This window comes from Thalassophryne amazonica, chromosome 5 (assembly GCF_902500255.1).
Source record: "Thalassophryne amazonica chromosome 5, fThaAma1.1, whole genome shotgun sequence".
Taxonomy (NCBI): Eukaryota; Metazoa; Chordata; class Actinopteri; order Batrachoidiformes; family Batrachoididae; genus Thalassophryne; species Thalassophryne amazonica.
In genome coordinates this window covers 64,037,738-64,064,883 of record NC_047107.1, presented here as the reverse complement: position 1 = coordinate 64,064,883, position 27,146 = coordinate 64,037,738, and the positions used below count along the sequence as shown (strand labels likewise).

General features: G+C 43.8%; 1 protein-coding gene across 1 annotated transcript in view; it reads right to left on the bottom strand.

Annotated features, from left to right (window-relative positions):
* agtpbp1 (ATP/GTP binding protein 1) overlaps positions 1-27,146 on the bottom strand; it is a 172,684-nt gene that overhangs the window by 103,979 nt on the left and 41,559 nt on the right. Inside the window, 1 exon segment of the mRNA XM_034170437.1 lies at positions 1,175-1,242. Within this exon segment, the coding sequence (XP_034026328.1) occupies positions 1,175-1,242 (68 nt within the window).

The window sequence follows — 27,146 nt, the reverse complement described above, 5'->3', positions numbered from 1 at the left end:
TGAGGTTTGGTAAGTGCACACTCCTCGTGACCTTGTTGGTATAAAGTCATCCAGGTGCTAAAGCACAGCCCTTTGGCGGCCAGGAGGAATGAAATAGAACAAGAGTTACGTATGTAACTGGTTCTATGAATTCCGGATGACTAGGCGAAAGATTCCAAAAGAACTGCATGCTGGGTAACATGCACTCATATACTGTCGCTGACATCACCAAGGTCACACCTACTGGCGTGACTTTATTGGTATAAGACTCGACCTCTGCGCATGTGCGCATGGAATAATCCAGGTGCTCAAGCACTACCCTCTGGCGGTCAGCCGGAATTCTTGTTTTCACACATGCTATTTTTATTGTTGTAATACTGAATGATGTCCACAAATGAAGCCGTGAATAAAATGTGCACACAGTGTGTACAGGATTACCAATGTTCTCTACTAACATTCTCTTTTTTTTTTACGACTGTCACATCTGGGACACATCTGGGGCTTTAACCACCCTTCTTTGGGCATGTTCAAGGCATTTGCTGTAGTGTTATCCATAGATTCAGCCATGGTCATGTAGTTATGCGGCGGATGCATGTACCAAACAATGTAACAACAGTCTTTCAACAGCCTCTAATGCCTAAAGAAATAATAATAATAATAATAATAAAACAACTTTATTTTATATAGTAAGTGCCATATGAATATTTAAAGTGGTATTCTGGGATTTTTCAACCTGGGCCCTCTTGAAATACCAAACATGTACTGTACTGAACTTTAGACCATGTTTTTGGTGATCTCTGATGCAAACACTTTATGGTGCCCGATCAAACAAATTTTTCAGCTCTGCGCCATACCATATCATACCTCAGATTTAGCCCAAACGTCTATGCCCATATGAAAAGCAGACTAGAAAATTAAAGAATGTGTCCATTCGGTTTGAAAACGATAACTGTGTCAGGTGGACACTACCAATGACAGTAGCGCTTCGCTGTGAACCCCTTTGCACTGGGTGGAAGATAGGATCCCAGTTTTCTATAATTGGTGATATTCAATAACTGATTTAATTACTAATGTCATATCATTTCTGGGACAAGCATGTCAAGCATGTTGGTATATTCTGAATTAACCTTTTTGCTTTTAAATTAAAATAAAGAAAAATTACAGTAACTACACAGTAATACAAAGCACATCTGACCTTCAGTGAAGCCAGGATGATATCCATGCCACTGGAGCCTTTAGACATCACCTCTTTTCCACTCTTCTCTGTAACACACAGATAAAGAAAATGACCAATGACATAAAAAATATAAAGCAATGCTAAAATACCCTCAGCCATACGTGCATAAAAATAGGAAACAGAAGGTGACTTTTGACCTCTTAAAATGGGTCATGGTTAGCCATATTTGAACTTGTGTGTCCCAAGAATGCTCCCTGTGAATTTGAAGACCCTGGTAGTAATAGGAATGGACTTTAGCTGAGTACAGAGGGGCGGATGCAAGGCCTTTGCAATACCCGATGGCCATATTTTGGCCTCAGGTAATAACAATATGACACTCAGCCATTGCCAATGCAAAGGGTAAACAGCGATTTTATCCCCAAAAACAAAAGCTGCAATAAATGCTTTCATAAAGCCCAGTAATGTCATGAAGTACTATTGTCATTAACAGTTTAAAGATACTTTACAAACCTAACTGGCAAGCATTAATAGTAGTTTCACAAGTACAGTAAGAAAGCTGAACATTTTATTTTCTTTATGTATTACAGAATGAAACACATCCTTCTTAGCAAGATGAGAGAGACCTCAGCTTCCTAGCAGACACCTAGTAGGTACAAAGTTATGAACATGTGCAATGTCTTTTGGTGTTTTAGCTATCAGAGCATGTTCATGTTAAAATGTGCCCACAAGGCAGATTGGGTTTTACTTATGGACTACTACAAGTACCTGGGTGTCCACAAAGACAACAAACTGGACTGGACTGGAAACACAGATGCTGTATACAAGAAAGGTCAGAGCTGAGTGCACTTCCTCAGGAGGCTCAGATCTTTCAATGTCTGCAGAAATACGAGGTCTGCTAGAAAAATATTGGACCTTTTTATTTTTTGCAAAAACCTGACGGATTTGAATCACGTGTGCTTGCATGAGCAAACCTTGAACCTTCGTGCGCATGCGTGAACTTTTTCACACCTGTTGATTGTGTCATTTGCTGGTAAGCAGCCTTTGTGTGGGACGTGTGTTGTGCGCTCGGCGGATTTTCATTTCAAGGAAAAAGACGGATCGACTGGAGCAGCACCGCATCAAATTTTGCCAGAAACTGGGCAACAGCCAGGTGGAAACCATTCGGAAGATTCAGACGGCTTTCTGTGACGATCCTGTGGGCATCACACAGATTAAGGAGTGGTACAACCAGTTTAAAGACGTCCGCACAACGGTGGAGAGCAAGCCACGCTCCGGCCGGCCATCAACATGCTGAAATGACCAGGTCATTTCCAAAGTGAACGCTGTGGTGATGCGGGACCGTCATGTGACTGTCCGAGAAATTGCAAAAGAGGTGGACATCAGCACTTTTTTGGCACATTCCACTGTGACACAAGATGTGGCCATGAAAAGAGTGGCGGTGAAATTCATACTGCTAATGACAGCGGCGCAAAAGTGCCTCCGTGTTGAAATCTCACAGGACATGTTGTGACATGCCCACCTCTTCCACAATTTCTCGGATAGTCACACGACTGAAAAGTCACCAAAAGCCGTCTGAATCATCCGAATGGTTTCAAGGATTCAAGGATTCAAAGGATTCAAAAGAATTTTATTGTCATATGCACAAAGGAACACAATGAAATGTGTTTACTGCATTTAACCCATCCTAATTGCCAGTTAGGAGCAGAAGTCGCCTTTAGGCGCCCGGGGCTGTCGCCCAGTTTCTGGCAAAATTTGATGCGGCGCTGCTCCAGTTGTTCGGTCTTTTTCCTTGAAATGAAAACCCGCCAAGCGCACAACACACGTCCCACACAGAGGCTGCTTACCAGCAAATGACGCAATCGACAGGCGTGAAAAAGTTCATGCATGCGCACGAAGGTTCAAGGTTTGCTCATTCAAATCCATCAGGTTTTTGAAAAAAATAAAAAGGTCCGATACTTTTCTAACAGACCTCGTGTGTTACAGCTGTTTTATCACTCGATGGTCTCCAGTGTCATCTTCTACACTGTACTGTGCTGGGCAGCAGGCTGAAGGCAGCTGACATAAACAGACTCAACAAGCTCATCAGGAGAGCTGGGTCTGTCCTGGGGGTTGAGCTGGAGTCTGTGGTGGAGGTGTTAGAGAGGAGGAAGCTGAGGAAGCTGCTCAGCATCCAGGACAACACCTCCCACCCCCTCTATGCCACACTGACATCCTGTCAGTGAACCTTCAGTCGTAGACTAAAGCCCCTTTCACACCGGGGCTGCTCTCAGTTGCTTCCTACTGCGCCATGACGACGCCGAAAAACCGCGCTGTTTGGAGTTAATTGCCGGTTAATTACTGTGTCGGCTTGCGCCTGATGACGTCTCGTTGCGCTGCGAGTTTGGCTGCCAGGTGCTGCCAGTTGTTCCCCCTCACTCTAAACTTTAAATAGCCTAATTTTCTGCCTCTCATCCAGTCTGTTTTCTGAACACAGTACACACGTCGCTGCCCTTGGAAATAGTGAGCTGTTTTTGCTGTCTGTTCTTTCCTTCGACCGCGAGATGCGCGTGCACGCACGCGTGCATGAACCGTCCTTTAAAGCAAATGTGGAGATGTCTGGAGTTCAACTTGATGTTGACATGTCCTGGACTTATGTCCTTTTTTAACTGTGATAAGAGAGTTTGAGGACAGAAAGGAACTAACTGCCTGCAGACAATTTTTTTTTTTCTTTCCTCCTTTGACCACGAGATGCGTGCGCACACGCGGGCGGGCGAACGAACCTTCAAGTGAAGGTGGAGATGTCTGGATTTCTGTTTGATGTTAACATGTCCTGTCTCGGGACTTATGTCCTTTTTTGTCCCTTTTTAACTGTGATGTGAGAGTTTGAGCAGAGAACAAGGAACTAATGCCTGGAGCCACACTTTTTTTCTTTTAATTGTTCACATGTACGCGTGTGAACGAGCGTCCATGAGTGGACTAGAGATGTCCGGACTTTTTACTGGATATTTCTGGCAATCATTCTGCTTTTTTTTTTTCTTCAGCATGTAGTTTTTACTGCATTAAGTGCACGGTATAACAACAATCGTGTGTGATTTATACTGCGGGAACAACGTAACACAGCAGGAATCATAAATTGGCTTCGAGTCACGTCGGGTAACGTCTCTTTGCCCCGACTTGCGCTGGAACAACTTCCTTTCTGCGCCGAGCACAGGACGCCAAAAAAATTAAACAGGTTTAATTTTTTTGGCGCCCGACTTGCTTCCTCCTTTGCGCCCTCGCGCTGTTGTGGCGCCGAGCTGTATCGTCTTGGCACTGAGTTGCTTCCACGTGGCATCGTCATAATGACGCACGGCGCAACTGGGAGCAACCAGGAGCACCCCCGGTGTGAAAGGGGCTTCAGATCACCGAGGTGCAACACAGAACATCACAGGAGGTCTTTCCTTCCTGTGGCTATCAGGCTCTAGAATTCCTCCCTCTTCTGCAGGATGAATAATAATGGACAGAGTTATTAAGATTTTTTTAGCTATTCAGATTTATGTGCAATATTGTCAAACATCTTGTGCAATGTATTTTCTAGTCATTTTGCATAAATCTGTTTGTACTTATTCTAAAAAAATAAAACAAATAAAATTTTGATTGTTAGCTATTAAATAGAAATCAATCACTTTCTGGAATGGTGTATTTATTAACTAAACATTGTTTACTGTTTCTGTACTCTGGCAAATAATTTCCTTCTGGATAAATAAGTTGATCTTTATCTTTGTGTTGGTGACAAACCCAGTCACACTATGCACACCTATGGCCAATTTACAGATTGTAATACACCTAACCTGCATGTATTTGGATGTGTGAGGAAGCCAAAGCACCTGAAGGGAACCCACGCAAGCACAGAAAGAACATTCAAACTCCACACAGAAAGGAGCAGGTGAGAAGTGATCCCATCTTTTTCTTGCTGTGAGACAACAGTGCTAAGCCACCATACCACCTCTGTGAACATAGTTACCAAGAATACTGTTGGACTTATTTTTGTTTGAGAAATGTACCCATTTAAAAAAAGTCCATGTGCACAGTTAAATGATACACATTTGAAGCTTCAGTGCCTATTTCATCATACCGCCACTAATTAAATGACATCATGATTGTGCAAACACCTCATGAGAAGGGAGATGTCATGGATTCAGCCTTTATGATTTATATCAAGCAGGTGACAATTACAGGCCAGAAACAACAAAGATGTGGATGCATGCGCATGCATGCATGCATGCATGCACACACACAAACTATACATATGCACAACATTCTGTTGTTTGACAACTACCTAAAACATATCAGTCATGCTAGAGACTTTCTTGGAGCTCTACCTTAAAATATCAACACTCATTCTCACAAACAGACACAACTGGCATTGTGCATAGAAGAAAATAACTACTCACTACAAATATCACATGCTGAGTTATATAATAGTTCATAATCAAGCTCCGCCACCTCTCAAGAACTTCATTCACCTGTCCTCTGATACAACAAGGGTAACAAGAGCAACCACTCGGAGGCAGTGCACCATTCCCAAATGTAAGACTGCATTTGCACAATCGACATTTTCTTACAGAGCCACAAAGAAGTGGAATATATTATCAGAAGAAATAAAACACAACCAGACTTTAAGAACATTTTCTGTAAAGGTAAAATCATGGCTTCTTCAAAACCAAAGATGTAGGCACTAAATATATAGCACTGCTAAAGGTAACACTGAACATGTGTAATAAGTATTCTGATTCTATATAGAAATTGAGAGATGAACTGTATGAAGGGTGAATAGTGTGTAGTCTTACACACCTCTCTGCAGCTTCTCTCCCCCTGCCATCCCCCTCATTACCCCATCCCTGTAGAGACGGGCCTGCTCCCAGACTACCAATAACCAGCAAAATCTATTTAAGCATAAAATTCAAAAAGAAAAAATAATATAGCACCTTCAACTGCACCACAGACTAAAACAGTTAAATGTGGTCTATTAAACATTAGGTCTCTCTCTTCTAAGTCCCTGTTGGTAAATGATATATAATTGATCAACATATTGATTTATTCTGCCTAACAGAAACCTGGTTACAGCAGGATGAATATGTTAGTTTAAATGAGTCAACACCCCCGAGTCACACTAACTGTCAGAATGCTCGTAGCACGGGCCGGGGCGGAGGATTAGCAGCAATCTTCCATTCCAGCTTATTAATTAATCAAAAACCCAGACAGAGCTTTAATTCATTGAAAGCTTGTCTCTTAGTCTTGTCCATCCAAATTGGAAGTCCCAAAAACCAGTTTTATTTGTTATTATCTATCGTCCACCTGGTCGTTACTGTGAGTTTCTCTGTGAATTTTCAGACCTTTTGTCTGACTTAGTGCTTAGCTCAGATAAGATAATTATAGTGGGCGATTTTAACATCCACACAGATGCTGAGAATGACAGCCTCAACACTGCATTTAATCTATTATTAGACTCTATTGCTTGCTCAAAAAGTAAATGAGTCCACCCACCACTTTATCATATCTTAGATCTTGTTCTGACTTATGGTATGGAAATAGAAGACTTAACAGTATTCCCTGAAAACTCCCTTCTGTCTGATCATTTCTTAATAACATTTACATTTACTCTGATGGACTACCCAGCAGTAGGGAATAAGTTTCATTACACTAGAAGTCTTTCAGAAAGCGCTGTAACTAGGTTTAAGGATATGATTCCTTCTTTATGTTCTCTAATGCCATATAACAACACAGTGCAGAGTAGCTACCTAAACTCTGTAAGGAAATAGAGTATCTCGTCAATAGTTTTACATCCTCATTGAAGACAACTTTGGATGCTGTAGCTCCTCTGAAAAAGAGAGCTTTAAATCAGAAGTGTCTGACTCCGTGGTATAACTCACAACTCGTAGCTTAAAGCAGATAACCCGCAAGTTGGAGAGGAAATGGCGTCTCACTAATTTAGAAGATCTTCACTTAGCCTGGAAAAAAGAGTCTGTTGCTCTATAAAAAGCCCTCCGTAAAGCTAGGACATCTTCTACTCATCACCAATTGAAGAAAATAAGAACAACCCCAGGTTTCTTTTCAGCACTGTAGCCAGGCTGACAAAGAGTCAGAGCTCTATTGAGCTGAGTATTCCATTAACTTTAACTGGTAATGACTTCATGACTTTCTTTGCTAACAAATTTTTAACTATTAGAGAAAAAATACTCATAACCATCCCAAAGACGTATCGTTATCTTTGGCTGCTTTCAGTGATGCTTGGTATTTGGTTAGACTCTTTCTCTCCGATTGTTCTGTCTGAGTTATTTTCATTAGTTACTTCATCCAAACCATCAACATGTTTATTAGACCCCATTCCTACCAGGCTGCTCAAGGAAGCCCTACCATTATTTAATGCTTCGATCTTAAATATGATCAATCTATCTTGTTAGTTGGCTATGTACCACAGGCTTTTAAGGTGGCAGTAATTAAACCATTACTTAAAAGCCATCACTTGACCCAGCTATCTTAGCTAACTATAGGCCAATCTCCAACCTTCCTTTTCTCTCAAAAATTCTTGAAAGGGTAGTTGTAAAACAGCTAACTGATCATCTGCAGAGGAATGGTCTATTGAAGAGTTTCAGTCAGGTTTTAGAATTCATCATAGTACAGAAACAGCATTAGTGAAGGTTACAAATGATCTTTCTTATGGCCTCGGACAGTGGACTCATCTCTGTGCTTGTTCTGTTAGACCTCAGTGCTGCTTTTGATACTGTTGACCATAAAATTTTATTACAGAGATTAGAGCATGCCATAGGTATTAAGGCACTGCGCTGCGGTGGTTTGAATCATTTGTCTAATAGATTACAATTTGTTCATGTAAATGGGGAATCTTCTTCACAGACTAAAGTTAATTATGGAGTTCCACAAGGTTCTGTGCTAGGACCAATTTATTCACTTTATACATGCTTCCCTTAGGCAGTATTATTAGACGGTATTGCTTAAATTTTCATTGTTACGCAGATGATACCCAGCTTTATCTATCCATGAAGCCAGAGGACACACACCAATTAGCTAAACTGCAGGATTGTCTTACAGACATAAAGACATGGATGACCCTCTAATTTCCTGCTTTTAACTCAGATAAAACTGAAGTTATTGTACTTGGCCCCACCAAATCTTAGAAACATGGTGTCTAACCAGATCCTTACTCTGGATGGCATTACCCTGACCTCTAGTAATACTGTGAGAAATCTTGGAGTCATTTTTTGATCAGGATATGTCATTCAAAGCGCATATTAAACAAATATGTAGGACTGCTTTTTGCATTACGCAATATCTCTAAATCAGAAAGGTCTTGTCTCAGAGTGATGCTGAAAAACTAATTCATGCATTTATTTCCTCTAGGCTGGACTATTGTAATTCATTATTATCAGGTGTCCTAAAAGTTCCCTAAAAGCCTTCAGTTAATTCAAAATGCTGCAGCTAGAGTACTGACGGGGACTAGAAGGAGAGAGCATATCTCACCCATATTGGCCTCTCTTCATTGGCTTCCTGTTATTCTAGAATAGAATTTAAAATTCTTCTTCTTACTTATAAGGTTTTGAATAATCAGGTCCCATCTTATCTTAGGGACCTCGTAGTACCATATCACCCCAATAGAGCGCTTCGCTCTCAGACTGCAGGCTTACCTTGTAGTTCCTAGGGTTTGTAAGAGTAGAATGGGAGCAGAGCTTCAGCTTTCAGGCTCCTCTCCTGTGGAACCAGCTCCCAATTCAGATCAGGGAGACAGACACCCTCTCTACTTTTAAGATTTTTGCTAAAGCTTATAGTTAGGGCTGGATCAGGTGACCCTGAACCATCCCTTAGTTATGCTGCTATAGACGTAGACTGCTGGGGGGTTCCCATGATGCACTGTTTCTTTCTCTTTTTGCTCTGTATGCACCACTCTGCATTTAATCATTAGTGATCGATCTCTGCTCCCCTCCACAGCATGTCTTTTTCCTGGTTTTCTCCCTCAGCCCCAACCAGTCCCAGCAGAAGACTGCCCCTCCCTGAGCCTGGTTCTGCTGGAGGTTTCTTCCTGTTAAAAGGGAGTTTTCCTTCACACTGTAGCCAAGTGCTTGCTCACAGGGGGTCGTTTTGACCGTTGGGGTTTTACATAATTATTGTATGGCCTTGCCTTACAATATAAAGCGCCTTGGGGCAACTGTTTGTTGTGATTTGGCGCTATATAAAAAAATTGATTGAATTGAATTGAATATTTTTTACAAGTGTTTTGATATTGTACAGTAATTGAGAGGTTTAGATGAATTTATGAATGTCTTGACAATTTGATGTTTTGATGCTGCATGTTATGAGTGACAGGGATGAATTATAAATGGTTGTTTTAAATGTTTTGATATGGCACAGTATTTTAGAAATGAGTGACATAAGAATGAATTTAATATTATATATTTTATGAATTTAGTATTATATATTTTCTAGGTTTGTTTGTGATGTATTTAATAGCCCTATGTGTATCCCCCTGACCCTCAAGGACTACAGATGGAAATTAGCTGTTGTAGCTACAATCTGGTACAAACATCTCTGCTTGATGAGCATAATGTAATTGTATGCTGTCCTTGTACAAATAAATGGAAATGAAATGAAGTTACTATTCAAATATTTGCTTATTATCAGCAGTACATTCAATCTGACAATATGCATCCATGGATTTGGACAAGTGGGGTTCAAATCCATTGATATCCTTTGAGATCTGGCTCATGCCTATTGGTTGGAGATCATGATACTACTAGAGAATGTACTCTTTAATGAGTCATCTGTTATCAAAACAACCAACTGTCCATTTCACAGGGGCTTTGCTCATCACCTCTTGGCTGTTTTTTGAACCATCAGTGGTGGTTACCACTATACTCTTTTTTTTTTTTTTTAATTAAACAAAGTTTATTTATTGGAAATATTTTTACAACAATGCCACACAAAATTTTTCAGACATTTTTATTTTTTTTCCTAAACAACTCACGCCCCCCCACCCCGAAACAAACCCTGCAACATATAACCCTGTGCCAGACAGGTATAAGAATGGTATAAACAAATAAATAAATAAAATAATAATAGTATATATGCATATATACGTAAATAATAAAATGAAGAAGGAAAAAAAAAAGAAAACCGGACAGTTAAATCACAGAAATAAGATACATTAATGGAGTGAAATAGAACCATACCACCGAGTCATATGTCATATGTAGCACACAGACATGTCATTCCCCCGTTACATTTCATGCAATTTGGTTTGCTTCCATCGCTTGAAAAAAATGTAATAAAGGGATACCAGATTTTATAAAATTTTTGGACTGCACCTCTTGTTGTATATCTGATCTTCTTCAGTTGAATGTAATATAAGACATCCTTAACCCAAAGTCCAAATACAGGAGGTTGTGGCTCTTTCCAATTGAACAAAATTCTCCTTCGGGCTAATAATGTGCAGAAGGCCACGAGATTAGCCTGTGCCTCATTGAGCCGTAAACTATTAGTTACTCCGAAGATTCCAACAAATGGGCAAGGAGCCAGTGGTTTACCACTTATCTTGGAGAATACATCAAATATACAGCTCCAAAAATTTTGTATTTTTGAACAAGTCCAAAATGTGCAATAGAGAGGCAGGTTCTTGCTTACAGCAATCACAAGTAGGGTCAAGCCCGACTCTAATCTTACTTAGTCTGGTTTTAGACCAGTGGATGCGGTGCACCACTTTGAATTGAATCACAATATGCCTAAGACAAATTGATGAAGAGAAAATTCTCTCAATAATGCTTCCCCAGGTCTCGTAAGAAATCTGTTTAGTTAACTCTTACTCCCATTTGCACTTAAGTGACTGTAATGTAGTCATCTTGTATCTGTTAAGCAGTTCATATGAAGTACTTATGATGCGTTTGGCATTTGGTTTTAGCTTAAATATGTCATCCAAAAGGGTTGGTGCAGGGCAGGATGGGAAGGAGGCTGTATTACATGAAATGAAATTTCTAAGCTGCAGGTACCTGTAAAAATGTGGCCTTGGTAGGCCAAATTTAAAGACCAGTTGTTCAAAAGAGCTGAAGACACTGTCACTGTAGAGTTTGTACATTAAGGTTATTCCACAGTTCATCCATATGTTGAATGCGTCATCTGTCAATGATGCTGGAAACATGCAATGTCTTTGAGGAGGCGCCAGTAGAGAAAGTTCAGACAATTCAAAGTGCCTTCTGAATTAGTACCACAGTTTGAGTGAATGAATAACAAGTGGGTTAGATGTAAAGTTGGAAATAGGTCTTGAAAGCGACAATCTCGTACAAAGTAAGGACCATAATGACACGTTTAACAGACATTTTCTCCAATACTGCCCATTATGGTAGGTCATCATTACCTTGAATCCAGTGCAACATTGCCTTGATATTGGAGGCCCAATAATAAAATAAGAAGTTTGGGAGCGCCATGCCACCCGCGCTCCGAGGTTTTTGTAATACACTTTGCTTTAGTCTTGGCGGTTTCTTATTCCAAATAAAAGAGGATATTAGGTGATTTATATTCGGGAAAAAAGATTTTGTTAGAAAAATAGGTAAACTTTGGAATAAATATAAAAATTTGGGAAAGACTGTCATTTTAATAGTGTTTATTCTACCACCGAGCGAGAGGGGCAACAACTCCCATCTTTCAAAATCCTGTTTCATCTTTGAAAGCAGTACTTGATAATTGCATTTATATAAGTCTTTATGATTCTGTGTAATCCATATTCCTAGATATTTGAACTTATTGTAACTAAGTGTAAAAGGGGCAAATATTGCTGACATGTTCCCAGTCTTTTTACCAAGTGGCATCACTTCACTTTTTTCATAGTTCACTTTATACCCAGATATTGCTCCAAAGTCCTCAAGTAAATCTAAAACTTTTGGAAGACATTCAGATGGATTAGAAATAAACAGGAGCATATCATCAGCATATAGTGAGACCTTATGTTCTGTGACCCCACGATGTATGCCTAAAATATCAGTACGCTGTCTCAACGCAATGGCGAGCGGTTCAATCGTTTCAGAGCGAAAAGAAGTGGTGACAGCAGGCATCCCTGCCTTGTCCCACGCTGAAGTTGAAAATACTGAGATAAATTGTTATTAGTGCAAACTGCTGCTAGGGGAGAGGAATATAATACCTTAACCCATGAAATGAAATTATTACCAAACCCAAATTTTTGTAATGTATAAAAAAGAAAGTCCCATCTCACCCGGTCAAACGCTTTTTCAGCATCCAGCAAAACTACAGCCTTAAGTGTATCATTATTGGGTCAATAATAAATCACATTTAATAAGCGTCTAATATTAAAGTAGGAATGTCTATTCTTAATAAATCCAGTTTGATTGGGTGAGATGATGGACGGCATAACTTTTTCTAAATGTAGGGCCAGGATTTTAGCAATAATTTTAGTATCCACATTCAATAATGAAACTGGGCGGTATGAACTGCAATCTAAATGGTCTTTGTCTTTTTTAAGAATAAGAAGAATTACAGCTTGTTTCATAGTTGGGGGCAAAGAATGTGTTTGGAATGATTCATCAAATGTGAGTTTTAGTAGCGGGACAATTTGAGGTGCAAACTTCTTATAGAATTCGGATGGAAACCCGTCGGGACCCGGAGCCTTGGCTGATTGCATACTCCTCAGCGCTTTTTCAATCTCAGTGTGGGAGAATGGTTCCTCCAACATGTTTACAGCGTCTCCTTCCAGCTGAGGAACATCAACCTTACTGAAAAAAATGTCAAAATCTCAGTTGTTGGCTGTAGTTGGGCAGCTATACAATGTTTGATAAAATTTCAAAAAAACTACTGTTTATTTCCAGATTGTCTGTACATTTAATTCCTTGATCATTTTTTATTTCTGGTATGGTTTGATTGGCTGTTCTCTGTCGTAACTGTTGAGCCAATAGTCTACCTGTCCTCTCTGTTGTGAAAGTGTAGGAACATGGACCCACAACAGGGGGCGCAAATGAACGGACAATGGAGGAAGTCAAATAACAACACTTTACTGTTGTGAATAAGCACAACAAACACAACGGATAACAACAATAGACAAAGAAGTCAATTCACAAAAATGTGTCACGTGGGCAGGCTCGAAGATAAGAGACGTCTGTCCAAAGCAGAACCGGAACCACACGATTTCCTCCGCCACCGAACCCCGGGAATACTGGAGCCGCCAAGTCCCGAACTCCCAGGTGGCCACTGCCTCCGCGTGTCGGATCTGGTACTGCTGGCGAGGAACAAAAACAGTTAAATGTGGGTGCGTTTGCACCCAGCAACCCGTATGGCGGGAAAACCACCTCCACCTCTCGTTGGAAGAATGTCTGCTATTTAATGCACAAAAGTAACAAAGGGTTAATGTCAAAGAACACAGTCGGCTGAGTACGGTACCTTCTAGGTAGAGCGATATCTCGGCAAAGAGGTGGAGATGTCGTCCTGCTGATATACCCCTGCTGATCAGATGATTGGTGACAGCTGTCGTAGGCGATAAGTGACAGCTGTCACCCCGGCTGCTCCTGTGAGGCGGCTGCGCCCTCTGGTGCCTGGAGACCGCACTCCAGACAGTACGGGTGGCGGCGGTAGAAATTGGCCAGGAGGGCCGGGTCCAGGATGAAGCTCCTCTTCACCCAGGAGCGTTCTTCGGGTCCGTACCCCTCCCAGTCCACCAAATACTGGAAGCCCCGGCCCATCCTACGGACATCCAAGAGCCGGCGCACAGTCCAAGCCGGCTCGCCATCGATGATCCGGGCAGGAGGCAGCGCCGGATCCGGAGCACAGAGGGGTGAGGTGTGATGCGGTTTTATCCGGGACACATGGAAAACAGGATGGATCCGCAGTGAGGCCGGAAGCTGAAGCCTCACTGCGGCTGGACTGATGACCTTAAGGATTTTGAAGGGACCGATGTAACGGTCCTGTAGTTTGGGGGAGTCCACTTTCAGGGGAATGTCCTTTGTGGACAACCACACCTCCTGCCCTGGCCGATACGCAGGGGCCGGGGTCCGCGGACGGTCTGCATGGGCTTTTGCCCTCGTCCGGGCCTTTAGCAAAGTAGAACGGGCGGCGCGCCACACCCGACGGCACTTGCGCAGGTGGGCCTGGACCGAGGGCACACCGACCTCTCCCTCAACCACCGGAAACAACGGGGGCTGATACCCCAGACACACCTCAAAAGGGGAGAGGCCGGTGGCTGAAGACACCTGGCTGTTATGGGCATACTCGATCCAGGCCAAATGGGTACTCCAGGCCGCCGGGTGCGCGGCCGTCACGCAGCGCAGGGCCTGTTCCACCTCCTGATTGACCCGTTCTGCTTGCCTGTTGATCTGAGGATGATACCCGGACGAGAGACTCACCGTGGCCCCCAGTTCCCGGCAGAAGCTCCTCCAGACTTGCGAGGAGAAGTGGGGACTGCGATCGGAGACGATGTCTGTTGGAATCCCATGCAGTCGGACGACGTGGTGGACCAGGAGGTCCGCTGTCTCCTGGGCAGTCGGAAGCTTCGGGAGGGCCACGAAGTGGGCCGCCTTGGAGAATCGGTCCACTATCGTGAGGATGGTGGTGTTGCCCTGGGACGGCGGGAGGCCCGTGACAAAATCCAGGCCGATGTGGGACCAGGGGCGATGAGGCACAGGCAGCGGCTGGAGCAGTCCCGATGCCCTGCGGTGGTCAGCCTTGCCCCTGGCGCAGGTGGTGCAGGCCTGGATATAATCCCGGACGTCGGCCTCCAGGGACGCCCACCTGAAGCGCTGCCGGACAACTGCCACAGTCCTATGCACCCCTGGATGACAGGAGAACTTGGAGCCGTGACAGAAGTCCAAGACTGCAGCCCTGGCCTCTGGTGGGACGTAAAGCTTGTTCTTCGGCCCAGTTCCGGGATCCAGGCTCCGTGCCAGGGCCTCCCGGACGGTTTTCTCTACGTCCCAGGTGAGGGTGGCCACGATAGCGGACTCTGGGATGATAGGTTCCGGTGGATCCGACAACTCCGTTTTGACTTCGTCTTCATGTACCCGGGACAAGGCATCCGATCTCTGGTTTTTGGTCCCGGGACGGTAGGTGATCCGGAAGTCAAAACGGCTGAAGAACAGTGACCAGCGGGCTTGCCTGGGGTTCAGCCGCTTGGCGGTCCTGATATACTCCAGGTTCCGGTGGTCAGTGAAAACCGTGAATGGCACGGACGTTCCCTCCAACAGATGTCTCCACTCTTCAAGAGCCTCTTTCACCGCAAGGAGTTCTCGATTGCCGACGTCATAGTTCCGTTCGGCCGGGGTCAACCTGCGGGAAAAATAGGCACACGGGTGAAGGACCTTATCGGCCTTTCCGCTCTGGGATAGCACGGCTCCTATCCCTGAGTCCGAGGCGTCCACCTCAACCACAAACTGGCGACTAGGATCGGGCTGCACCAGAACAGGTGCAGACGAGAAGCGCCGTTTCAACTCCTTGAACGCGGCATCGCACCGATCCGACCAGGTGAAGGGAACTTTTGGTGAGGTCAGGGCTGTCAGGGGGCTAACTACCTGACTGTAGCCCTTAATAAACCTCCTGTAGAAATTCGCAAAGCTGAGGAACTGTTGCAGCTTCCTACGGCTTGTGGGTTGGGGCCAGTCTCTCACCGCCGCAACCTTGGCCGGATCAGGAGCGACGGAGTTGGGGGAGATGATAAACCCCAGGAAGGACAAAGAGGTGCGGTGAAACTCACACTTCTCGCCCTTCACAAACAGCCGGTTCTCCAACAACCGCTGCAGGACCTGACGTACATGCCGGACATGAGTCTCAGGATCCGGAGAAAAGATGAGTATATCGTCTAGATATACAAAGTCGAATCGGTGCAGGAAATCCCGCAAGACATCATTAACTAATGCTTGGAACGTCGCGGGGGCGTTTGTGAGGCCGAACGGCATGACCAGGTACTCAAAGTGACCTAAGGGGGTGTTAAATGCCGTCTTCCACTCGTCTCCCTTCCGGATCCGAACCAGGTGATGCGCATTTCTAAGATCTAGCTTAGTGAATATCTGGGCTCCATGCAGGGGCGTGAACACTGAATCCAGCAAGGGCAACGGGTATCGATTACGAACCGTGATTTCGTTCAGCCCCCTATAATCAATGCATGGACGAAGTCCGCCGTCTTTTTTACCCACAAAAAAGAAACCTGCACCCATCGGGGAGGTGGAATTCCGGATCAACCCGGCGGCTAAAGAGTCCCGGATGTAGGTCTCCATTGATTCGCGCTCAGGTCGTGAGAGGTTGTACAGCCTGCTGGACGGGAACTCAACGGCTGGAACCAAATCAATGGCACAATCGTACGGACGGTGCGGGGGAAGGGTGGGCGCCAGATCCTTACTGAACACATCCACAAGGTCATGGTACTCCACCGGCACCGTCCCAAGATTGGGCGGGACTCTGACCTCCTCCTTAGCCTGGGAACCGGGAGGAACCGAGGAACCTAAACATACCTGATGGCAGGTCTCGCTCCACTGAACCACTACCCCGGACGGCCAATCGATCCGGGGATTGTGTTTTAACATCCACGGGAACCCGAGAATCACACGGGAGGTGGCAGGAGTCACAAAAAACTCGATCTCCTCCCGGTGGTTTCCTGACACCACCAGAGTTACTGGTGGTGTCTTATGTGTGATTAGAGGGAGTAGGGAGCCATCTAGTGCCCGCACCTGCACAGGCGAGGTAAGCGCCACCAGAGGGAGCCCTGCCTCCCTGGCCCATCTGCTGTCTCGCAGATTCCCTTCAGAGCCCGTGTCCACCAGTGCTGGGGCCTTCAGGGTTAAATCCTCATAAAGGATTGTAACTGGGAGTCGTGTGGCAATATGGGTATGTCCCACGTGAATGTTTTGGCCCACCCCTAACCCAGTTTCTAGGGCGGGCGTTGGTGTTTAACCGCTCGGGGCAGTTCCTCACTTGATGCTCTATTGAGCCACAAACAAAGCACGCTCCGCGGACCAGCCTCCTCTGTCTATCTGGTGGCCTAAATGTGGCCCTGCTCGTGTCCATAGCTTCGTCAGCAGGGGGAGCTGTAACCACACGGAGCGTAGAGGCCGTGGAGCGTGGGGAGGGCGGAACTTGGTCGGAACCGGAAGGGAGAGGGACGGCGCGTGCCCGGCCACGCCCTTCGTCTCGTTCCCGACGGCGTTCTTCTAACCGATTGTCTAATCGTATAACGAGATCAATAAGCCCGTCTAAATCCCGCGGTTCGTCCTTGGCCACCAGGTGCTCCTTCAGGACCAACGACAGTCCGTTTACGAAGGCGGCACGGAGGGCAGTGCTATTCCAGCTGGACCTCGCAGCCGCGATGCGGAAGTCGACTGCATAAGCAGCTGCGCTCCGGCGCCCCTGTCTCATTGACAGCAGCACGGCTGAAGCGGTCTCTCCTCTATTTGGGTGATCGAACACTGTTCTGAACTCCCTCACAAACCCATCATATGTCAGAAGGAGCTGTGAATTTTGCTCCCAGAGCGCTGTAGCCCAAGCGCGTGCCTTGCCGCGAAGCAGATTAATCACATAAGCTATCTTACTAGCATCAGTCGCGTACATGACGGGACGTTGTGCGAAGACGAGCGAACACTGCATAAGAAAGTCCGCGCATGTCTCCACACAACCCCCGTACGGCTCTGGAGGGCTTATGTATGCTTCAGGGGAAGGTGGGAGGGGTCGTTGAACGACCTGTGGAACGTCACTGTTGCGCACAGGATCGACAGGAGGGGGAGCCGCAGCAGCGCCCTGAGGGCGCGCTTCCACCTACGCGGCGAGAGCCTCCACCCTGCGGTTAAGGAGGACGTTCTGCTCGGTCATTAGATCCAACCAAGCCGTAAAAGCGGTGAGGATTCGCTGCAACTCACCGATCATTCCTCCTGCAGACGCCTGTGCGCCCTGCTCTTCCATTGGCCGTTCAACAGCCGGTTGACGCCCCTCGGGGTCCATGACGTTGGCCGAGATATCCTGTTGTGAAAGTGTAGGAACACGGACCCACAACAGGGGGCGCAAATGAACGGACAATGGAGGAAGTCAAATAACAACACTTTACTGTTGTGAATAGGCACAACAAACACAACGGATAACAACAATAGACAAAGAAGTCAATTCACAAAAATGTGTCACGTGGGCAGGCTCGAAGATAAGAGACGTCTGTCCAAAGCAGAACCGGAACCACACGATTTCCTCCACTACCGAACCCCGGGAATACTGGAGCCACCAAGTCCCGAACTCCCAGGTGGCCACTGCCTCCGAGTGTCGGATCTGATACTGCTGGCGAGGAACAAAAACAGTTAAATGTGGATGCGTTTGCACCCAGCAACCCGTATGGCGGTAAAACCACCTCCACCTCTCGTTGGAAGAATGTCTGCTATTTAATGCACAAAAGTAACAAAGGGTTAATGTCAAAGAACACAGTCGGCTGAGTACGGTACCTTCTAGGTAGAGCGATATCTCGGCAAAGAGGTGGAGATGTCGTCCTGCTGATATACCCCTGCTGATCAGATGATTGGTGACAGCTGTCGTAGGCGATAAGTGACAGCTGTCACCCTGGCTGCTCCTGTGAGGCGGCAGCGCCCTCTGGTGCCTGGAGCTCGCACTCCAGAAAAGGGCGCCCTCTGGTGGTGGTGGGCCAGCAGTACCTCCTCTTCAGCGGCCCACACAACACTCTCTCCATGTTTATAGTTACCACTGTACTCTAAGTATATGGGTGCTTATCTGCAACATTTCTAAGCACATTTGACAATTCTTTGCTGTGCTTTTAATTGTTATTTTGTTATTGTTGGTATGACTAAAGCAGATGGTCACCCACTAAGTCTGGTCTGCTTGAGGTTTCTTCCTAAAATCAACAAAAATGACTGTGGGAGTTTGTACCTTACAACTATTGTCAATGTGCTTGGAAAATTAGATTTTACTTACTTATGTTGTGATCTGAATAGACAAACCCACACAAGAAACTGTCATGTCTCTACCCAGCTATAAATGGGTGCTGGCTTTGGCCAGGTGTCACCCGTACATCTATCCACCCATCTTGGTGTTTCATCCAGGGGGAGCTGTAGACTCTCATTCACTTCATGCTATGAAACCTGGAGAAACACACCGGCAGCAATGGGCCTCGGAGCTTATACAGGATTTGCTTCTTAGTGTTCAAGTAATTTATCACTCGTGTTACAATGTTAAATCAAGTTTCTCATCTTTATGAGTTCAGTTATACTATACAGGTTAATCTAACACTAAGAGAGTTAATTTAACAATATCTGGAGAGGGGCCATATGTATTCATTTTGGAGTCTAACATTCACAGTGATTTGCGTAAAGGAACACTTTGAAATTTGTAATGCCACATTGAAACAACTTCTCCATGTTGCAAAAATGTCAGAATATTTTTTTCTTACATACACTTACAATTATGCTTGCCACTAAAAACTAATTATATAAAAAGCAATTCAAAGTGAAATATTTTGCACAAGAAAATATATATCCTATGACCACTTTATTAACAGGCTATCAATTATACCTCTTTCAGTGACTGTGATTATTGCTAGAATCACTGAAGAACTACAAAGGCTCCAGCAGAATGGCTGATTTAACTGGACAACTATCATCATGTGACCTATTTAAGATGGTAATACAAAAACATTTTGAAAGATCAGAGATATTAATTACTGTTCCAAGCATATGAAAAAATAAATCTCTTAACTCATGCTTTCCAAGATATTACATACTTTAATGTCTTATTTTTGTTGAACTGGCTCCTACCTGGTGTGTCTTGGCAAACCACAGGTTGACAGTATTCCCTGGTGTAATGGTGCTCCATTTCACAGCAGTGGTCTTAGTCTTCACTGACACTTTGATAGAACAAATCATCCATTTTCTTCACCCCCAGGTTCACAGTCTATTAAATCTAAGATGCTTACGAAGTGACTTACAGCTTAACAAAGTTTGGTAACAGAGAGCTAACAGGTTAATACACTACAAACCTAGCACTTAGCACCTCTTGGCCTCATCGCACCAACTTCAACAGAAAACTGAAGTAGAGTCCTCATCATGCCTCCTCTCGTCTTTCTCATGGCATGTGCTCTCTAAGTTGTACAAACTGACCAAACACAGAACTTGCGACACAGTCAAGAGTACAGCAAAGCCTATGCTAGGGTGTATGATTACTCTAACCAGGGTCACAGAACTCCCACCTCCCCCTTTACCAACATCAAGATCAAAACAGATTTCAAGCTGAGGCTGCATACAAGCGTGTGACAGACAGCCAAGCAGTAAATGAGGAAGGAACAGCTGATATGTCAGGATTGAAAAAGTCACAGACAGCAGCGTTCCCACTCTGCCCATGGATCAAGATGGATTAGTCGTCATGTTACTGTGAAGGAAGGAATGAATGCAAAACAAGGAATGACACATTCCTAACCCTACCAGTAACATTATTCTAACTGTTCCAAAGAAATTATTCACTACACATAAAGACATCACTTAAGGCCCCTTCACACATAGCACAAATGTGGTCGAATTGCACATGAATTGAGTATGAAGCAGGAATCGTATGCAACACGTGTAAAATCGGAGCTGCCTCCAATGCCTCGTACACCTGTTGCTACAACTATTTGCGCACACCAGCGGCTGAAAGACAGAGTGTGCCCGGTGAGAGCCCATTCAATCCCTCTCTTGGCAGGTGTCGGCCAAATTCCAGGAGATACAGGCATCCATTGGTCAGACGGGCTCAAGATTTACAACAATGCAGAAGACGCAGCCCATGACATGAGGAAAAGAGGGCTGGAGATCAGCGAACAGCACAGCAGTTCGGGCAGTGGCGGCCCCTCACTGGAAGAGCGGATCCGGGGATCGTGGCATCGCGTCGGAGGGGGGCAGGTGATAAACAAAAGAGCTGCTGAACTCAAAGATGTGTACCTAAATGCAGCTAACCGAATGAAGGAAAGGCAGCAAGAGTTTAAGAGATGAAGAAACGATGGACAATCAGGTCAATGGACAAAAGGTGACGAGGTAAAGAGATAGCGAACCCAAAAAATGGTTAAAATGGTTAAAAACCATCTCCTTTTTCTCATTTTATTTAACAAACTAAAGAATAAACAAGGGTTAGGTGAGTAATTTTGATCACCACAACTTCACAAAATTTAGCTCCCACATTTTATTTTGCCCACACCATTCAAAGTTAGACAACATATATAAAATAGATATATTTTTCCTCCCCCTTTTTTCTCCCTTTCTTTCCACTAAATTTACTGTAACAGAAAGGGTTCAATGATTAGCTACTTAAATCAGAGCACCTCATTTGTACCTCCATTTACATAACACTTATTTAACTTTAAATGGGAATTTACAGGAAGAGCTATTAAACCAGTAATTGTGGGTCTATCTAGTTGAATGAGAAAGCCTAATTCAGGTGTATCCCAGACAACTAGGGGGGCCCTTTGTTTAGAAAAGGTTATCCCTTACTCCCACCAGCAGGGAGACAGAGACTACAGTGTGTTGGTCCCAATATCCATATTGGGACCAACACACACTTCTCACCTTTTCATCTTTTCCTCTGCAGACAGTTGCACGCGCTATGATGTCATTTGTTTACGCACAGCGGGTGGGTATAGCCAGATAGTGTCGACGTAAATCTACACTACAGGTCTGGCAATGCCCTGGTAAAGTGATAATAATGTCAGATATGGATCTACTTGATGTATGGCGAGAACTCCACCCACTTGATCGGGACAATAACCACTACTCAGCTCCACATGACATGTATTCCGGAAGTTATTATTTTTTAATGGCTAAGAGAGATGTTCACAAAGTGAGGGAGTGCAGGATAGCAGTAGCTGACATCTCAGATCATAATGCAGTCTATCTAAAAATTAATATGAATAATAAAAGAAAGAATACGATATGAAGGCTTAACAAAGGTATACTGAACAACAAGGGCCTCGTCAGGGAATTAAAAGGAGAAAGTATTATATATATAGGAAGGAAAATGATAATGGGATGGTAGAGCCAACTATTCCATGGGATGCCCTGAAACCAGTAATTAGAGGGAGGTTGATCTCACATACAGCGTATGTAAAAAGAACCAGAATGGAAACATGTCATGAACAAACTGGAAAATTAAAAGAGTTGGAAAAACAACACAAACAGCCAAAAGATTCAGAAACAATTAACCAGATGAAAGAAATAAGGAAAAAATAGATGATATCTTGTTGGAAGAGGTGGAGAAGAAAGCAAGGTTCATCAAACAGACTTACTATGAGAGAGGATCTAAGGCCACTAAATCTATGGGTAGACATCTAAGGAAACAACAAGAATAGACTAATATATATAAAATAAGGGATCCTGTAACTAATAAAATTCTTTATGAACAAGAAAAAATAGGAAAGGTACTTGAAGATTATTACAGTTAATTATACTCACAACCAACTCTTGTAGAAGAGCATATGGTGGAGTTTCTTGAAAATCTGGATTTACCAGCAATAGCTACAAAGCAGAATGCTACATTGACCTCTGAGATCACAGTGGAAGAGATTAAAAAAAGCAATCCCTTACCAAAAAGTAGTACATGCAATATGTTTCAAGTATACTTCCAGTTTACTTTTTATATACTTATCAGTACTATTTTTTGGTAAGGGATGAGCCGAGCAAAATCAGGCAAATCACCAGGAGCTGATGGACTAGGAGCTTCCTTCTATAAAACATTTAAGGAAGAGTTAATTCCACTACTACAGGATTCTTTCAACTATAGTCTTACAACAGGTAAGATCCCTCCCTCATGGAAAGAGGCCATTATCTCCATAATCACGAAGGAAGGTAAAGATAGGGAGCATTACCATAACTATAGACCCATATCATTTTTAAATGTTGACTATAAACTTTACACTTCAATTACTGCAAAAAGACTGGAAACATTTCTCCCAGACCTAATTGATGAAGACCAAACTAGAATTATTAAAGAAAGACAGGCACAGGGCAATATCAGAAGGATGTTACATGTTATAGAAAATATACAACCGAACCAAGAAAGCGCAATTTTAGTAAGCATCGACACCGAAAAGGCTTTTGACAGTGTGAATTGGTTGTTTCTTTACAAAATACTGAGGAAATTTGGGTTCAATGAAAAATCTGTTGACTGCATTAGAGCAATATACTAAGAACCCATAGCAAGGATTAAAGTAAATGGCAGTCTGTAAAAATGATTCAATTTCGAAAGGGGGACAAGACAGGGCTGTGGCTTTTCCCCAGGTCTCTTTGCACTGTTTATCGAGCCTTTGGCCCAGCTGATTAGGCAGGAGGAAGAAATTAAAGGGGTGAAAATAAGAGACGAGGAACAACTCAACAATGCAGTAGAACAATGCAGTAACCATTAACACAATTGAAATATGGAACACTGTCTGTGAAAGGTATAAGATGGAGAAAGAAAAACAGATTTTGAGCTGGTTTGCATTCAATGATAGATTCATACCGAGGAGATATGACACAGGGTTTAAACAATGGTCACAAAAAGGAATTACAGCGATATGCACAATGATGGATCAGGACAAACTACAGAACTTTGAAAAATTGTGGGATAGGTTTGGACTAGAAGAACACGACCAATATCAATACCTGCAAATAAAGGATTATTATGAGAAAGAGATGAAAGCGGCCGCCAACAATGAAATTATTGAGGTATTTCGGAAAGCAAATAGAGGGGAAAAATGCAGAGTAATCTCAGTTCTATATAGAATTTTGATGTTGTGTTATAAGTCATCCTCTTTTTATATTAAAGAGAAGTGGGAAAATGAACTGAATGAATAAATAATAGAGGAGGAGTGGCACAGTATTTGTAAGACAGTGCACATCCACTAGCTCCAGGATATGGAGGGAATTCAATTGGAAAAGTATGGTTAGGTTTTTCATAACTCCAAAGCTCAAAAAAGTAATGGTATCTACACAACAACAGTGCTATATTTTGGGCTTGCCAAAAGATAAAAGGGGATTGGTTTAAAATATGGCAATGCCAACAAAATATAATAGGTTACAAGATACCAAAAATGTTCAAGATACTCTACCTGGGGAACTTAACACAAAACATAATTCAAAAAAAGGATGAGTATCTTGTAAAGGTACTATCGGCAAGCAAAAAAACAATTATGAGATCTTGGCAAAAACCAGAGCCACCGACCGAGGGGCAGTGGGTGTGCACTGTGGAAGAAATTTTTGTAATGGAGAAACTTAGACACAAACTTAGACTGCAAAAAGCGTAATTCGAGACCAAATGGGGGAAATGGACTGACTACAGAAGACGAGAAGAGGACACCACCACTATAAACTGACAACAAGGACACTGATAAGCGACTGTTCGCTAAGATATGCAGATACTTGAATGATGTGCCCTGAAAGGGTGACTGTGTACCAGTTTGTTCCCTTTTTGTTGTTCTCAATAAAAAAAAGTTATAAAAAACTAATTCCGTACAAGTTACTGAAATCAGAGTCACTTCTGTCATTCTACAAAGTGAAAATATCAGCTAATATGCTTTAGTTTTAAAGTAGTGGACAAATTTTGAAGGTTTTAGCTTTTAAAGACACACAAGCATTATGGGAAAATTAGTTTCCTGACATCAGTGGATGGTCGGTATATAACACACGAGTAACTGTAATGTGTGGTGGGTTTTACAAGTAAATCTGTATTTGTAATTTGTGATTGCAGCGTCGGCTCGCAGCTGCCGCGAAGCTCTGCCACAGGAAAAACACCTTTGTTGGAAGCCTTAAGGACAAGTTGGAACATGCCCAGCTGTTAAACAAATTCTCAGATACTCACTCCACTGAAAGCCATCAAAAGCCACCTGTATTTTACAAATGGTTATCAACACGGAGGTGTTTTTCCTGTGCCACCGCACCGCGCCGGCTGCGTCCCGACGCGCGGACCCGCCCGCACGTCTTTCATTAAAAAAATCTCCTTTAACAGTGGAATATCCGGATAAAATGCTGAAACTTCTCTGTTCTCTCACGACGTCCTGGACCAATAGAGCCTGAAATGTGGAGGTTTTCAGCTTGAAACAGGCTGACGACGGCGCCTGGGAGCGCTGCGCGATGTCCCGCTCCGTGGGAAGTCCTTAAAGCGACAGTATCACATCAAAATCTCTCATCAGCCGTTAAAATTTTCACCGAAAACCAGCTTAATTTTTCAAACCGTGTCCACTTCGATGTGCCTCACAGGTTTAGAAAAAATTTTGATCAAACAAAGCGCCAGTCTCTCAGCAACTTCTCAGACTAAGGAATTCCGACGAGGGGCTGGACGACTCCTCCCACAAGGAGTGCTCACAGGCGAATGACGTCACCGACAGGCGTGGAAAAACTCACGCATGCGCACAAGAGTTCAAGCATGTCTGACGTAAAAACATATGAATGAAATCCATATAGTTTTTGAAAAAATAAAAAGGACCTATACTTTATTAACAGCCCTCGTACATTGTACGTTTGTGTGATTTTACTTTCTAAATGAACCACTGAGCATTTCACGCGGTAAAATGCCCTCTTGCTGCCTTGAGAAATGTCTGAGAGCGTAAATCTTGCTTACTGAGTACAGTAGTACGTTTAATTAGCTGACTGTCCTTGAACAGGAACATTACACCCTGTGAAAGCTAGCCAGAGCCAGTCTTGTTTTGACTCTATGAAAATTCACAAAATAATGTTATATCTGTATGAGAACAGACTGTGAGACTCCAAGATGTTTTTATGTTATTTTTCTGTATCTATCTTTGCCTCAATAAAAACAGGAGGGTTGGGGGTGGGCCCTTCAGAGCTGAGTGGTGAAACGGTGAGGGAGGGGTTCTCGCCAACGGCTCTCCCTGCACAGGAAAGAAATTCAGTGTTTCTGTGTGGTCATTTTCTGTGATATGTTTGAGCTGTGTTTCCTTTCAACAGGTTCAACTCTGACATTTTCTTGGTCCTTCAGGGCCGGATGGCAATAGACCTGGGAGTCGTCAGCCCGTGAGGGAGGACTCCGTGACAGACCACGGCCGTGGCCGGGTCTACATCCCACTGAAGACCCTTTCCGGGGTGGACTCCTCCCTGATGGGTCAGGATTCATCAGGGTGAAGGCATTCGAATTTCAGCAACAGAGACTGACCACTGGTGAGAACTGTTTTTTTGGTACAAGCTTGGACATGTGACTGGGAGTTACTGCGTGAAAAAACCTAGTAATGTCTTTTGATTTGTGTTCTGACTGTAAGATCGTCACAAATGTCTTTTGGCTGTAAGGCGTGAGAAAAAAAGTCATCTTACGGGCCAGATCAGTGCATAAAATCTGTACATTGTCAGGTCGGTAAAACCTTCGGTGGGTGGGCTGTAAAATTCTGGGATAAACACGTTCCCTCGGTGTTGTCCACTGGAACACTGAAAAATGGTTGGTGGAGTTTTTTTTTATTTTTAATACACGGTAAAAAGAGGTGCCAATGTGTTTGTATGAATGTGTTTTGTATGGATGAGAGTGCTCACAACTAAATTGTGGGTGGCCTGACATCTGTCTAACCAGCAGCCAAAAATAAAGCCACTGTCTGTGAAGTAGGTTGTGAACATTCTATACTGCACCACACCTGTTTGAAAACCCACAAACCTGAAAAGAGGCTTTAAGCAAGGTGCACCCACCTCTCTGAGGTCGAAGTGGGAACACTTTTCAGGTTGATCGGTGACCAGACAGCAAAAAAGGAAACAATCCGTTCGTTTAGATCTCCCTATGAGATAACCCCACGAATGGCTAAAATGGGAAATTGTTGTTCCTGCTGCACAGACGACACACAGCCGCAGTCTAATGATTACAGATCGATGGAGATCAAATATCCAGGGTCGTCTAAACACCTAAAAATGTGGCAAAGGAAGTTTAACTTCTCGAGAAAATTACAGCCAGACTCAACAACAGAATTGGTCGATAACATAAAAGAGAAAATCGGGTCCGCGCGTCGGGACGCAGCCGACGCGGTGCGGCGGCACAGGAAAAACACCTCTGTGTTGATAAC